The sequence below is a fragment of the Pinus tabuliformis genome, chromosome 9 (assembly GCF_031772625.1).
Source record: "Pinus tabuliformis cultivar Carrire ecotype Pingquan chromosome 9, CPIR1, whole genome shotgun sequence".
NCBI lineage: Eukaryota > Viridiplantae > Streptophyta > Pinopsida > Pinales > Pinaceae > Pinus > Pinus tabuliformis.
The window spans coordinates 1,560,294,435-1,560,310,892 of record NC_142307.1 but is presented as its reverse complement, the minus strand read 5'-3'; the positions used below and the strand labels follow the sequence as shown (position 1 = coordinate 1,560,310,892).

Sequence of the window (16,458 nt, the reverse complement as noted above, 5' to 3'; positions counted from 1 at the left end):
ACAAATGAAATAATATGATAAAATGTTAAAACATTAAAAGAAAAAAGAAAAAAGAGAAAAAATAGGAGCAATCAATGCCTTCACTTGTGGGATCCCTCTTGGTGTGTGTGAGATAAAGTATTTGGTGGTAGTAGGTGAATATCACCTAACAGTCAGCAAGTTTAAAAAATAAATTATTCTATTGAATGTTAGGTAATATTGCATCCTTTAAAGTTTATACAATTAAAACTAGAGAAAGAGAAAAACTTAATTCATATGTAAAAAATTATATTGCATACCCTGGGATCTAAGAAGAAACAGGAGTTTGACACACTCTTCAATACCTTGAAGTTTGCCAAAAACAAAATAGCAGAGAGAAGACTTGTCCTTGAGGCTTCATATAGTAGTTCATGTGCCTTATCAAAAAGGGGTACATCGTGATCATCATCAAAGTTATAATCCATGAGTGCATCATCATCCATTGGAGCAAAGGTATCAAGGATCTATCTATTTATCTTGTCATTCAGAATCATATTGTATCGTTTTCTTCCACGGCAATAATTTCAACTCCATCTCCATCATCTTGGTCAGCAATATATCTACATTAATTTGCAGATTTAAGAAATTCAAGCATAGGATGTAATTACAGACAATATTGATAATTTAATAATTATCTTACCAAGAGACAATATTGATTTGACCCCCCTTCACAATGCTGAAACTCTAAACAATGTTTTCTCTCTGTGGTTCTTAAAACTCTTTTCTGTTTTATCCCGCTGCAATTCTTGCAAGATAAATAACATTTACTGCCACCATATTGTGCTAATATTGTATCAAGTTCATTGAAATTGTCATTTGATATTGTTATCTATTACAGCAAATCCATCCAATGCATTAGTACAGCAGGAATATATTCAAAAATTTCCATGCATATAGAATTCAAAATTTATTTACTAATTTTACCTTAAAAGTAGTTTCTCTTTTTAGCTGTGCTCTTAATATGTTGCCAAATCCAAACTGTACAGAAAAACAATGGTTGTTTTTGCGTGGTTATTTTTTAACATGACAAAAAAATCTCATAAAAACATCGCAAGTATGTTATGATTGTCATAATCTCTCTTAGAATTTAAGTTTTTACAGACATCATTACATCCACGTCCTGTTGACATAGTGAAAGTTAATATTTGACTATTACAAAGTTATACACTGATATCTAGGTTCTGGTTTTGTGACGTCCTAGAGATATGTTGGCATAGTGATGTTAACAGGGTCAAAAGTATAAAGCAAAGGCAATTTGCAAGAATTTTTAATGTCAAAATCTATTACTAATTTACTACCATCAATGTCAGTTTTCACACCCAAGTGTAGTAGTTGTTCTTTTAACCTGCAGGAAAATAGTGTTGTTCCAAGACATGACCCAGGGCAGTGGTTTAAAGTGCATTTGTTATCTTTTGGTTTATACTTAAGTGATTCCCAGAATTCGAAATTCCTTAGGGAGGAGGAGACAATGAAGATGATGATGCTGAGAAGGATGTTGTTGATAGGGAATTGGTACAAAAGTCAAGCATTACTAGCAGCGTGAAAACTATGAAGCTTCAGAAGACCCCCATACAATGATAAGTTCAGACACTAAAACGTTAAAAGGTCCTTGAATATAATGAATGGTATAAATTTGCTACTAAATAGCACCCTCAAAGCAATCAAAAGGGGAAATTTTGATATGATTGTAGATTTGAGGCTGTGGCCAAGTCCCCAAGTAATATTTCATTGTCAGCCAAGAGGAATGTTTTGACTTCATCTGGAAGGTAGGAACAAGAAAAAGACAAGTGAGACTTGTGGGAATGGTGAGACAAGTGAGACAAGAATCTAAAATATTTTAAAGGGAAAAGGAACATGTTGCCCCTGTGCACACTAAAAGGAAAATGTTGGTGAGAAACAAATAATACAAATCAACAAACTTCATATATTTGGTATCTTATTGTTTGGATTTACATTGGTGTAGAACCTGTGTTTCCTTCTTGGAGATCACATGTTTGATTTCCAAGGGGGTTAGGGTATGTGCACTTCTGTAGACCAATCAGTCAAATTGCTGCTTGGAGGGGGTCTGATGCAAATATGGTATTTGTGTAGGCTGTGACACACACACAGATATATATATATATATATATATATATCCATATCCTTGAAGAAATGTCTTTATATTCCATATGAGAAATATACATGTTTTGGTCCTCGAGAGACTCTCAGACAACAAGGTTCAAAGCCATTCCAAGGATATACTCATTATGAGTTCTATATATATATATATATCAAAACTTATGTATTTTTTATTTGACCAGTTACTTAGCTTTTACCTCTGGTTCTTGTCCAGTTTGTAATTTTGGAGAAGACTTGGTCTGCTTCTGTTTGGTTAAAAGGTGAAAGAAGTTAACTTTTTTTTTTTTGTGTGGTAGATGGTAATTCAGTTTTCAGTTTAATCAGCTGAATGGTAACAAACATTTTGCAGATTTTGGTAGTGTAGTGACAGCTTACCCTTAGGATACACTTATGAGGGAATGTGTCATGTATATGGCTGATATTGGGATTTGTGTGCCTAGAGGAGCAACAGACAAAATTAAGATTTCTTCAGCGCATATTTGGGAATCATATGGGGCTGAAAGTAGCCTGAAACCCTTGATTTCAAGAACATTGACTTTATGCCTAGCTGCTAGAAAAAAATGAAGTAACAATGTTTCATTCATTCTATGGAAATAAATATTTGTGGGCTTAAAAAGCTTGAATGATCTTCATAAATTTCTATGCAGATGCTTGTATTGCTGCCTTATGAAGGAGCCTCCAAAAATAAAAGCGTATAATGATAAGTAAGAGATAGACAATGATGAATATATTGTTGATTCAACTTATGGAGGGATTAATGGAAGAAATTGAAGAAGAGCTAGATGAGAATGATTCTAAATTCCAAGGAGTTATCTCAGTATATAAGTCTTCATTTTGAGTTCAGTGGATGAAATATTTTTTCTGAAATTCCATGATTTCATTTTCTTGATTGTGTATTTTTTTGGATGTATGCTATTGTATAATGTGAAGGAAAGATTTGTTTAGCCTCAGCTGTAGAATATAGTCTGGAGTTGTACATTATTTTTGTGTAATAATGAAGTTTTTCCATGCAAGAGTGGTTGGACAGCTATTTGAGTTTCCATGTTTTGTGGAAGCTTATAACCAGAGGTTGAGGTACTTTGGAGTCAATCCTGGATCAAATACTCATGGAAATACTGACCTGTTTGCAAATCATACTGTCAGTATATTCTAGGTGAAGTGCAAGTGATAATGTGTTTTGAGGTTCTTATATTGTTATCTCAAGTGTTTTTGTGCAAACCTTCAATTATGAGTGTAAAAGGTCAAGTCTAACTGATCTGCTCTGAGAGTGAATGTGTGCTGTCTTGATGGTGTATGATTTGTTTATAAGATCCCATAAATAGTTATAAAGAAGAGAGAATATTCAGTACCTAATATTTGTTGCATACTTTTGTTTGTTGCAGGAAGGTCAAATCCTCAAAGGCAGAGGCAGTGCAAGGGTCTTGACACGTATTGCAGTACTAACTTGGAGGTCATCATTGATTATGTCCAGAGATTTCAGATATTATTGGCTTCGGCTAATGCTATATATGCTGCTTATGATCTGCATTGGAACAGTTTTTTCAAATTTAGGGCATTCCTTGTATTCTGTAAGGGTGAGTACATTCGAAATTTCAAATTTAAATGACCATGCTGTCTGTCATCAACCCAAAATTGATGTTTTCCCCACATGACACAGTGATCAGTAATTGTATTTTTCTTTCTGCTTCATTGTCAAATATTTTTCAGTATAGATTAAAGTTCTATGCATACCTCCGACCTCTTTGTGCTGCCTAATTTCCACAAAAGTGCAATGTAGGAAATTTCATTGTAGGTACTCACTGCAAAGTGTGCAAGCAGGATATATTTCACTTATGGTGATCCTGAAAATAAATTTATGTTTACATGATTTGCTGTGTGAACTTTGCTATTTTGTTTCCTGCTGCCACTCAAATTAGTGGTCTTGTCAAGGTCCTTACAAGATGGTAAGGTTCTACACAAAGGATAAGTGCCCATTGTCACCTTAGCACAAGTCCCTACTCTTTAAGCCCAACTCCTACTAAAAGGCTATAGGAGGAGTTGCTTCCTATTCTCATCAAATTTGGTTACAAAGGAGTCATCTAAAAGGTAGGTGGCCATTGTTGCTTGTGTTGGGAAGGAAGCTTGATGCAGTTGATTTTGCTGTGGACAGTGGTTATAGGCAACACATTACCAAGGTCATCAGCAGGCATTTACAAATGCATGGTCTAGAGGGCACACCTGCCGTAGGTTGGAGAATGTAGTAGGGTAGCTATTAAACAAATTCTCCTTAACCTTAATAATTGCTTGTGAACTTTAGTTATCTTTTTATGTTCCTTTATTAGATCTTTTCATCAAACAATTATCAAGAGCAAAAACAATAAAGACAATGGACACAAGAAGTAGGTAAAGGAGGACAAATATCAGATAAAATTACATGGCCGAAAATTTCAGATTTTCCTGCAGTTTGTCCAGCGTTGACTTTGACTTCCAGGCAGATTTTGACTTCGATTTTCTTGGAAGATTTCTGTTTGGGCAGGCCAGAAACCGAGGCATTCTGGGCACTTTGACTGCAGCAGAAAATTGCAGGTTGACTGCAGACTTCAGGGCAGAAGTTTGACCAAGTTTGACCGCTGACTTTGGGACTGTTTTGGGTTGATTTTGACCTCCTGTTCAGGCTGAGTTTGACTTTCTGATTAGGGCTGAATTTGACTGCAGATTTGAATGATTGTTTTGACTTTGATTTGGCAAGTCAACTTTGACTTTTGTACTCTCTCTTTCCTGAACATTTGATATAATAATAAGAAGAATTGATCAAAGGATTTTCCCCACATTGAGGTTTTTCCCCGGCATCCGCCAAATCTGGTGTTCTCTTGTCTTGGCTTGTCTTTCGCATTTTGTTTCATGTTCTATCTACTTTTACTGTCAATGTGATTAATGGTTAAAGTGATTTCTATTGGAAACTAAATTGGAAATTGTCATTGGGCTGCTAAAGTAAATTGAAGTAATTGTGCTAAGCATAGAACATACCATTGTTAAGAAAATTTAACACTTACACAGTTGACAAGAACTTTTTTGACTCGAGAAAAATATTCTTTTGACATGAAAAACCATAGGAGCATGAAATGCATGCTTGACCTAGATGACCAATAAAATGAAGCATGGAACCCATGCCTAAAAATAATACTTTTCTTTCTTCTTTTTCTTGTAACATAAGATATACATATAAACACGAGTATAATGACAATTATGAAGACCGAAACTAGTCACATTTTCCAACACCGTATTTACCTCTATAGCGAAGTTCTTGTATTGTGGTGTCATTGATTATCATGGAGTGGAACATCCAGAATGAGATTTTAAATTGGTTTTTCAAAGTCCACTTCAAATTATAGGACTTGCATCATTGCTGGAGTGAAAGGCGCTTTAATCTTGTCTTAGGCTTTCTTAGAGTCTATGTTTATTAAGAGTTTCTTACCTTGGATTCCTTGCATTTTTTTCCACTCAGACATGAAGCTCTCAAATTTATATCCACCTTAGATAAACACAATTTGTGACTTTGCACTGCTCTGGCAATGGGAGCAGCAGGTGCTGAACTCTACAAGCTAGTGGTTTTGCAATGATGTAAGAAACCTTAAGTGGAGTAATGGACCTACAATTGGTGATTCCTGCTAGATCTTACAGCTAGGTGTGAAATTTTCTTTGCTTATTAAACCACCCAAGGGTATGTCTTAATTGCTTATAATACACTCTGAGCAAGTTTTATAACGTTATTTCCCCATTGGTTCTCTAGAACTACCATGGAAAACTTTCTAGCCCAAGTTCTTTCTCATTGACCAGCATTCTCAAGAGTGTTGAGAAATCTCAGTTTAGCACTTCTCACTACATATTTAAGTCACAAGCATCAGAAATATAAATTAGTTGTTTATGAAAAAAAAACAATGGATTGTCTGTAGTTATGCCCTGTTATCCTTAATAGCATAGTAGTTGGAAACTAAAGTTTTACATTTTGTGAGCTGGTTTAGCATGGAGCATAGAAAATACCAATTTGTTAAGGTCTTTTCACAACATATAACACTATTATTGGCTACAATTAGCTTAGATTTCTTTATGATAATATATTTTTAATTGACAACTTATTTCATTTTGTAATTGCAGATAAGAGTTGCAGCGATTTTCTTCTTCGTGAGCTTTACATCTTTAATGAGTATTGGTGGCTTTCCGGTTCACATAAAAGAAATTAAGGTAAACACCAATAGGCTGTGATTGGTATTTTGCTTGGTGACATACTAACTACTTATGCTGCTTATGCTTTGTATTCTCAGGGGAAATATGGATGAATGAAAATATACATGTCGAAAGAAAACATGAGAGGCACAATGCCAAATCCATCAATTATGGCTTATGGTAGACACATTATATAAAATGCCTAAGGTTCTCGAAAGTAAATCTAGATCCATTGCCATTCAATTGTGGAAATAGGTCATGTTTGAATCATGATCATCTTGAATTTTCCTTTGATAAAAAATCAATAAAGATTTCTTGGATTTGAAATTGATGAAGTATCTGTATGTTTGCTTGATGATATATTTAATTTAATAATGGTCATAGGTTGTATTCCACAGCTAAGAAGCTAGGATTTTTTGTGTTGGATTCTTAACAAAATTATTTGAGTATAATTAGTTGTTAGATTTTTGGGGTAGCTCGGAGAGGTACTTCCACATTGGCAGTGCCTAACATGTGGAAGTATTTGAGCGATACTCTCTAGATGGTGACTTTATAGAGTGATTTTATAAAGTAATTTTTATAATTAATGACTATAAAGTGAAACTGTCTTTATATTGTAAAGTTGGGTCCTTAAGTGATTTAAGTGATGTCAATGAGAGATTAAGTTACGTTCGTTGATCTCGTGAACCAAGATCTAATCTTGTCCATTCAAGATCTTAGAGTTAGTTATAATTGTTTTAATGAGACATAAAAAGAGATTTTGGAGAGTGAAAAGGCACACGCTTAAGAGAATGAATTTTGGAGAGTTGAAGGAGAAGAGGGGTAACAGGAGGGAGGGTGCATTTCCCAAGGCAAGAAAGGGGCACACATTCCAAGGAGAAGACAACATTAATGGTAGGCTGTAAAATGAGTTTTTCATAGGCCATGCAACTGTTTTGAAGGCTGTACAATACAATATAGTACCGTACAACAATTTTGGGCACTTGTTTCAAGGTGTTGGAATAGCAAGGTATAGGGTCGTACAAGGCATAATAGTGTTGGGCACAAAATCAATGTCGGGCGCAAAAAATGAGGTGAGTATAGTGCATTTGTTGTTGTTATAAACTCAAAAATTTTCTTGTGAGCTCATTAATACAATTTCTCTCTTGATTGGTTTTCCCTTCGGGGATTTTCCACGGGCTTTTCCCAAAAATATTTTGTCAAATATGTATGTGTCTACTGTTCATTTCCGCTATGCATTTTCAGATTTGTTAGCTCAATGTATTTTTTCTCATAAATGTCAGATTTGAATGCTAGCTAGTTTACTTGCATTAATCTGTGTTAAGTAATTTATGTTGAGAAATCAATAGGGCTACAATTAGGGTGATTTCTCTTAGACTTGATAATTGCTTGTGATGTATTTTTACTTTTCTTGATTATTAGCTTCTTCTTTTTGTTACCCAACACCTATGGGTAGTGTATATAGGAGAAATTTTTTCTCCTAGATGGTTCTCAACCGACAGCCAGCAGCCCTTTGCAGCCACTAGATAGCTCAATGTGCCGTTGTCTCCGCCACTTGAGTCAGCCATGTGGTCCCTCAACCACTTGTCATGATTGTATGTTTGAAGGTGGGCCTCTCGACCCCGAAGGTATGACTTTTCATTGGTTTGGTTGAGTAATTTTGTTTACTTTCATGGGCACTTTTGGGCATGGATTGGTGGGGGGATTCGACAGTGCGTTGGGTCTGTATTCTTGTCTCCACTGCCCGATTCCGTGGTTACCCTTGTATCCTAGTCTAGTGGGATCTCCTTTACTGGCCATTGGCTTCAGGGTTGGCACTAAATGGGAAATCTCGATTTTGGTTGCATGGCCCCGCTTCCTAATACCACCTACATCACTCCCCTTCCACTCATTTTAGCCTCGTTCATCTATTTTCCCATCCGAGTCCACATGTCTCTGTTGGGTCTGTTGATTTTGGGTAGCATTGAATGTGCTCTAGCTCTAAAATTTTGGTGGAGGGGCTAGAACACATGAGATCTCCAGAACCCAAAAATCGTTTGGAGAAATTCCACCTAGATGAGGAGTGATTAAAATAATTAATATTTTTAATTGGTTCCTAAATCTAAACATAGGAAAATAAAAATATTAATGTGTATTAATAAAAATATGGGTGAGAAGGTTTTAAGTGACGAGGATCAAGCCAGTTCTAATCTTATCCGTTGATTAGAGACTAAATCACGACCGTTGATTCATCAACAGGGAAAGTATAAGAGGAGGCTTGAGGGTCAGTTGGAGATACATTGAGGATATCAAAGAGTTCGATTTTTCTGGGGCGAGGTTTGCTGAGAAAATCAAGCTAGTGTTCTGAGTTGTAGTGAGGGGTAGTTCGGCAAGGGATTTTCCATCCGAGGTTGAAGAATACATAGCAGAGGCAGAGCAGCGCAGGCCCCAGAAGGGTTGACGCAGAGGCCATAGACGCTGATGTAGAGGACGCAGAGGGTTGGTGCAGGTGACCCAAAAGCTGTAGAGGCTGACGCAGGCCCTTAGAAGCATCGTTGGGGAGATTTGTGGGGCAGAGAAGAAGCACATCAACAGTATCAAATTTTTGAGCAAGGGAGGCTCACTGTCGGGGTGACGCAGCTCCTAGAGGAGTGACGCAGTTCCAGCACAGTGCTTGGAGCAGCCATCGCTGTCCAGCACAGGGAACTGCTAGAGTCTCTGTGGGGTTTGATCATTCGTTTGTTGAATTTGTCGAAATATCTGTCTTCGGATAGAGGTACTACTGCCGAGGATATTCTCTGTTGGGTGAGCCATTTCTGGGCCCCGGGTTTTCCTGAACTGGGTTTTTCTGGGGACAATTGTCCAAAAATAACAGTGTCCCTTGTGTTATTGTCTCATTTTATTTCAGTTCATGATCTATATATTTGTGTAGGCTGCAATAGTGTTTACATCGATGTTTATGAAATTAAATAACTTGTTAATGCAAAGAACAAGTAGGAGATTGTAAACAATTGCAGTAGGGGTTTCTGATGTGTTAGATTCAAGAATTGTCACATGGTATCAGAGCAATTGTAGATCATATGCAATTGAAGACACCAGCCGGGAAATCTGAGAATTTGCAGCTATCCCAAGATACAATGTTGTTCCAAAGTCCGACATAAGAGGTGACGCAGAGGCTCAAGCAGTGCCTGCGTCAACATTTTGAGCCAGGAGAGGGAGTCGTAGTAGCTGGGAGGAGCCCATGCAATAATTGCGTCAACCATCAGGGCCAGTACAGAGGCAGAGGAGGGCAGATCAGGCTCACACAGAGCCACGTCATCTTTCTGAGCCAGGAAAGATTGACACAGTTGGCTGGGAGGAGCTGATCCAGCTCACGCAGTGATTGCGCAGAACCTAAAGGGCTTAGATTCTTCGAGTTGTCGGGGCTAAGGGAGTTGTGCAGATTTTGATTTGAGGAGCTGGTGGGATGCTGTTTCTGTTGGTGCAGAACAGTGTCTAAGGAGACTGAACCAAGGTAGAGGGAATCATTGCCTTGACAGATTTCTAGCCAAGAAATCTAGATCTGGGTTGCAGCAGCAAAGGAGGATTGGGGAGGAGTGATTCGATAGTTGGCCAGTAGATTTCCGAGAGGGAAATCAGGACTCAGATGGGGTCTAGAGAAAAGGAGCAGAGATGGCAGTGAACGGATTGAGGAATCAGGACAGATTGGAAAGAGCTTCCAATTTTGTCATTTGGAAGGCCAGGATCCTGGCAATCCTGGATAAAAATTGCATCAAAGACTATGCCTTGAAAGTAGTAGCTATCCTTGTTGATGCTAATGCAGCTGAGAAGTATGAGGAGGCCTAGGTGAAGGCGAAATGCATGATCCTAGACGAGGTTAAGGACCATGTAATATCACATATTGTTGAGAAGACAACAATAAGGGAGATGTGGGAGACCCTGACCAACTTATACTAGGGCTCTTCCGTGCAACAGAAGATGTTATTGGAGAAACAATTGAGATAATTCCGTGCAATAGAAGATGTTATTGGAGAAGCAATTGAGGTCATCTCAGATGCAGAAAGGAGAGGAGATAGATCCCTTCCTTCTCAGGTTGCAAGGGATTCACGACTAGCTTACTTGCGTGGGGTCTACATCGGATCCAGAGTTCATGGTCAGGATTGCGTTGAATGCAGTCACCGAGCACTGGGAGACGTTTGTCCAAAGCATCTTGGGCAGAGCAACTCTCCCCAGTTGGGAAGAAATGTGGGCAACTATTCGACAAGAAGAGCTCGGAGGTTGACCAAGGCGGGGAGTAGCGGCGAGGGAGTCTGAATCAAAAAAGAGGAGGAGGAGGATGCAACTCTCGCATCAATGGGACAACAGGGAGTACAAAAGAGGAAGAAGTACATCTCCAAGGTCAAGTGCTTCAATTGTGGGGAACTAGGACATTATGCCTCTTAGTGTCCTAGGAAGAAAGGCAAGGGAGAGGCTTCCAATTCAAACGTTGCTCTAGCAAAGGTAGAGAAGGATGTCCAGGATGATGATGATTGTGCCATGAGTGCTCATACGCCTCTAGAGAAGAGGTGGGGCGACATGGAGTTGTAGTCGAGAGGACTACATGTGGGGCAGGATCCTTGAGGTACCCAAAATCTTGGATCACATACGGCTATGGGAGCCCTTAACGACAGTAACATAATGACGGGAGTCGGTTGGAGCGAGGTATGATGGAGTGACAATGGCAGAGCCAGAGTTCGAAAGTCTGAGGTAGCGCAGTGGATGTTGTAGCAGTGCGAGAGGCACAGAGTAGTTTGCAGCAGCATAGTGGCAGCAGAGGGTCAACACAGATTAGCAACAGAGGTAGCTTCAGGATCACAAGGCATCCATATTGACTAGGATGTCAGTGTTTGGGTGAGTTTTCAGTTGCTTACTTCCCAACAACTGAGTTGCAGTGCAACAGTTAGCAGTGGCAGTGCTATCGGTAGCATGATGCAACATTTTGAAAGGAAGCTGCAGTAAAGATGTAGTAGTGGCAGTCGTAGAGTCATGTGCATAGTACAGGAAGCAACAGTGCAGTGGATGAAGGGCATCAGTAGCACAGAGGACGATGCAGTGGATCAGTGTAATGCTTCTATGGTGAAGTGTTGCTAGAGCACATTCCTCGCTAAGAGAGAGTGTTGATTTTAGGTAGCATCGGATGTGCTCTAGCTCCGAAATTTGGTGGAGGGGCTAGAACACATGAGATCTCCAGAACCCATAAATTGTTTGGAGAAATTCCACCCGGATGAGGAGTTATTAAAATAATTAATATTTTTAATGGGTTCCTAAGTCTAAACTTAGGAAAATAAAAATAGTAATGTGTATTAATAAAAATATGGGTGAGAAGGTTCTGAGTGATGAGGATCAAGATAGTTCTAATCTTATTAGCCGTTGATTAGAGACTAAATCATGGCTGTTGATTCATCAACAGGAAAAGTACAAGGGGAGGCTTGAGGGTCAGTTGGAGATACACTAAAGAGATCAAAGAGTTCGATTTTTCTGGGGTGAGGTTTGCTGAGAGAATCGAGCTAGTGATCTGAGTTGCAGTGAGGGGCAGTTTGGCAAGGGATTTTGCATCCGAGGCCGAAGAGTACATAATTGAGAGGCAGAGCAGCGCTGGGAGAGACAACGCAGGCCCTAGAAGGGCTGACGCAGAGGCCGTGGAAGAGAACACAGAGGGCTGACGCAGAAGCCGTAGAGGCTGATGCAGGCCCTTAGAGGCAGCGTTGGGGAGATTCTGTGGGGCAGAGAAGGAGCAAATCAACAGTATTGAATTTTTGAGCAAGGGAGGCTCACTTGAGGGGTGACGTAGCTCGTAAAGGAGTGACGCAGTTCCAGCACAATGTTTGGAGTAGCGATCGCTGTCCAGCACAGGGAACAACCAGAGTCGCTGTGGGGTTTGATCATCTGTTTGCTGAATTTGTCGGAATATCTGTCTCCGGATAGAGGTACTATTGCCAAGGATATTCTCTATTGGGTGAGCCATTTCTGGCACCCTAGTTGTATTCACGAATATGCTTAATAATACAAACCCTCTATATGTTGCACCGGTTTTCCAGAATTGGGTTTTTTCGGGGACAATTGTCCAAAAATAACGGTGTCCCTTGTGTTATTGTCTCAGTTTATTTCATTTCATGATCTGTATATTTGTGTAGGCTACAATAGTGTTTACATCGATGTTTATGAAATTAAATAACTTGTTAATGCAAAGAACAAGTAGGAGATTATAAACCAGTAATTGCAGTAGGGGTTTCTGATGTGTTAGATTCAGGAATTTTCAGAAGGTCCACATAAGGTTAGCTTACCCTTCCCCTTGTCTGCACCTTGGGTTGAGCCTGAAACGATGCCCCAGAGGTTGATGCAGCTAAAAAGAAAAGAAAAAGCATAATTTGGCCATTGTCAACAAGAAATATATCACAAAATGCAAAAGATGGTCGGGACATACAAATTTAGCACATGGGCTAAAGTTAAACATGAGCTCTACCCCTTATCCATGGCCATCACCGTAGTTCCTATGGGCCCTGTTATTGCCCAAACTATCAGGGGACCTAAAGGGGATTTCTAAAGGGTCAAATGCTAGACCAAGGACAACAAATGGAGACTTAGCCCATTGTCACCTCAGCTAAGGCTCCCTACTAGTTACGGACTTTCACTAATGGGAGGAGACCCAGTATATATGGAATCACAAATGAAAGATAAATAAAAAAATGGATATAAAGTGACCCAAACAATCTCTTTCCAGAGTCAAGAATGGAGCTTACTTGCTTTCTAAGCAAGGTACAATATCTTCTACGAGAAGGATGCAAGGATTTGAGGGTTAGGTTTAGGGAATATGACTTGTGAAAAAGTTTCCCAATCCCTAAAATCCTTATTGAAATTGGTATCCCAGATGGTTCTTGAAGAATTGTCTCTCCGAAGGAGTGGGACCACATGGGACCAAGTGGACCCAACTTAGGTTAGGAGGCAAGAATTTGGTAACCAATGATATTTGTAACCCAGACAAGGAGGGGGAAAGGATCAAAGCAAGAATTTTCACTTAAAGGTGTCAAATTGATCCTATGAGGGACTAGTCTTGGGGATACCAGGGCAAAGTTTGATCTTGGAGCTAGGGCTTGGGTTATCTCACAACTCCATTGTCGGAATGGCTTCAAAATTGGAGGAGGCCTTGAGGACACACCAGCGCAGGAGAGGCTAGGAGATCGAACTTTTTGAAGGGCTACTTTCTCGGGAAAATGATTGCCTAGGTGACCCAACTTGGCTAGACCTATAAGAAGGTGAAAAAGAGTTGATTTTGAGTGACCACCTCTTGGTAGATCAGTGCCTTGGTCTTGGGAGAATGGAGTCTAGGGTTGATATGAATGAGGACCTTTCTTTCTTAGTCAAGGAGGCCTTATGACTACCTCGCTTGCCTTTTAGGACAATGGGGAGCAACCTTACAACTTTATACTTTGACTTGCAAAAGGTGATGGCTTATCAAGATGAATTCGTTGATAGAATTATCCCTAGGAAATTTCATTCAAACTTACATGGCCCATACATTGAGAGGTGTTATATAGAGACAAAATTCCACAATTTAAGCAGTAAATGCATGCAACAATTGGCCCTAAAAATAGCGAAATTCCCTATCCAATGTATATGACAAGGTAAATAAGAATAGCATTAGAAGCAAGGTTACTTGGGAGCGGGAGCGACATTTTCATAAGCTCCTAGTTCGGGAGTGAATCGGGGAGAGAATTTTTATATAATATATATATATATATATATTTTGATGCATATATGTCAACAAAAGCATGTAGAATGATGAATTAGATATAAAAAGTATAAAAAAATAGATTGAACCATATAACATCAATCATCTAGAAGTTATAATCTTCATCAACCACGTCCACAAGTTAGTAGCATACAACATATTGAGTCTCATGATTCATCTATCTTAAAGTTTCAAGATTTCAAAATTCAATATATAACATTTATCATCATTGATCACCAAAGTTGTAGTTGTAAGCTAAGTGTAACCATTACAACAAAGAATATCTAACATGAAATGAAATGTTATAAAATGAAATGGAATGAAACAACTTTCAACTTTCATGAAGCATCATATTCATAATTCATTACCAATGAGTTATAATTGCCAACTTCAAACTTCAAGCTTATATTGTCATATGTTGTTTACAAAAAATATCATAATAAATATGAAAGAGTCAACAGTTATAAAACTACTAGAAACTAGAAAAAACAAGTAAATCTATTATCTATTGCTAATTATTGGGCCTCTTGCCACGTGAAATGTCTAATTTCTCAGGAGGTCGTGGTGGTCTTCTAGGAGTCTCCTCTTGCATAGTCGCCCGACTAGAATAATAAGGCACATGCCCTCCATGTGAGGATGTTGATGCTGGCTACGACAACAAAGGAACAATAGTTGGAACTTGAGCACTAGCATTGCTATTGGATGATGGGGGTGGCATGGTTGTTGTCGCTTCATCATCATCTCTCAAAAGTTTTGCTTCCAATTCTTCAAGATGTATAGTGCCATCCTCCAAATTATCGTCCTCTGGGTTGTTGTCCCAAATTTTATATGTTGGATCCTCATAAGCCCGATCACAATAATGACTCAACAACCTCAAGTTGTAGTGCACATAAACCAAGCTTTCTTCCCGGTTTTCATTGAGTTTGTTTCTTTTCACATTATGTATGAAGTTGAAGGTGCTCCAACACCTCTCTGCAAAAGAAGTATTTACAACCTGTGAGAGAACATTTTTTGCCAATTTTGGTAAAAGTCCCATGCAGCCATATGCTTCCCACCATGTGAGAGCATAAAATCTGTCTCTATCTTCCATTGCATGCAAAGAACCAAACAAACCAGTGCAACTGAAGTATCTGCCTAATTCAAGACGTAGATTAGCACACTCCTCCTTGTTAGGTACCAACTTGTCTAATGCTTCCATATATCCTTTAGATACCTCTGGATCTGTATGGGGTTTGATCCTAACCCCACCCTAGGTGCAGGTTGGCCCAACCAAGATGGAGAGTAGTATTTTGGCATAAGGATATATTCCAAGGCATGTAGTGGAACATTAAGTTTATTCCACCGTGCACACACACAATTGTGAATCATTGTATACAAGTTGGGATCATTTTCCTGAACAATATCTTTTATTTGCCCCAACATGCTATCCATCTGCTCATACACCTCCCCAATCACTAGTTTATTTGTATCTGCAAAACGAATCATGCTATAAATGGGCTTGGTGAATTGCAATACTTTACTCACACGTGCCCAAAATAGAGCATCAAGAGCGGTCCACTCCATCTGTTCAACACCTTGCTTGTCAATTGCATTTGGAGCCCTATCCTTTAATACCTGCCAGTGTTGACTTGATACCATGCTAGCCAATGACTCTCTTACCTTCAAAAGGCGCTTGAAGGTGAGGTAATAGCTAGCAAATCTAGTCTTCACAATCTTCAACAACTCCAATCTTGAGTGACTGCGGAAAAGCCCATGGGTATTGCTATGATTTGTAATAAATTTTATCATTTTTTTGCCTTTCTTATACAAATTGTTAAAGAATCTAGGGCACTTATAGTTAATGTGATTCTTCTTAGCTTGATAACTATTTGTGAGGAGTTTTAACTTTTCTTCTTAGCATAGTCTTCACTTGTTATTATTAGAGTGTGTCTTCTTAGTTCATCAAATAGCTACCAAAACAAAAGAGACAAGAACACACGATGTTGGCTTTCTGCCAGGGCCAAAACCTCTCCCTCTTGGAGAGGAAAACCCGCACAAAATTCTTCTTATAGAGATTCCAATTGACGAATACCAAGACCTTGACCCTTGACCTACTAGGCCACTCCAAGACCAAGACACCAATCCTCCTATTCTGCTGAGATCATCATCATCACTACTGCTTTATTGAGATCATCATTACTACACCATGTCTACTCCTTCATCGAGATCTTCATCATTGTTGCACCCATGCTACACCTTCACTGAGAACTAGATCATTGTTGTACTATTACTGAGATCACTACCATGTCAACGAGGTTTCTTCATTAGGATTATGATCGAGACCATAGGTGTCATTATGCTGAGGTCTTGTGATTGCCTTTTCTTCCTGCACA

At 38.9% G+C, this 16,458-nt stretch overlaps 1 protein-coding gene across 2 annotated transcripts in view; it reads left to right on the top strand.

The window, feature by feature from the left end:
* The window catches only part of LOC149154570 (ABC transporter G family member 3-like), a 231,711-nt gene that overhangs the window by 126,718 nt on the left and 88,535 nt on the right, over positions 1–16,458 (top strand). For both annotated transcript variants that reach the window (XM_089439978.1, XM_089439977.1), the window contains exons 7-8: positions 3,519–3,710; positions 6,271–6,357. In XM_089439978.1, coding sequence (XP_089296104.1) covers positions 3,519–3,710; positions 6,271–6,357 — 279 coding nt within the window. The remainder of the gene's footprint in view (positions 1–3,518; positions 3,711–6,270; positions 6,358–16,458) is intronic.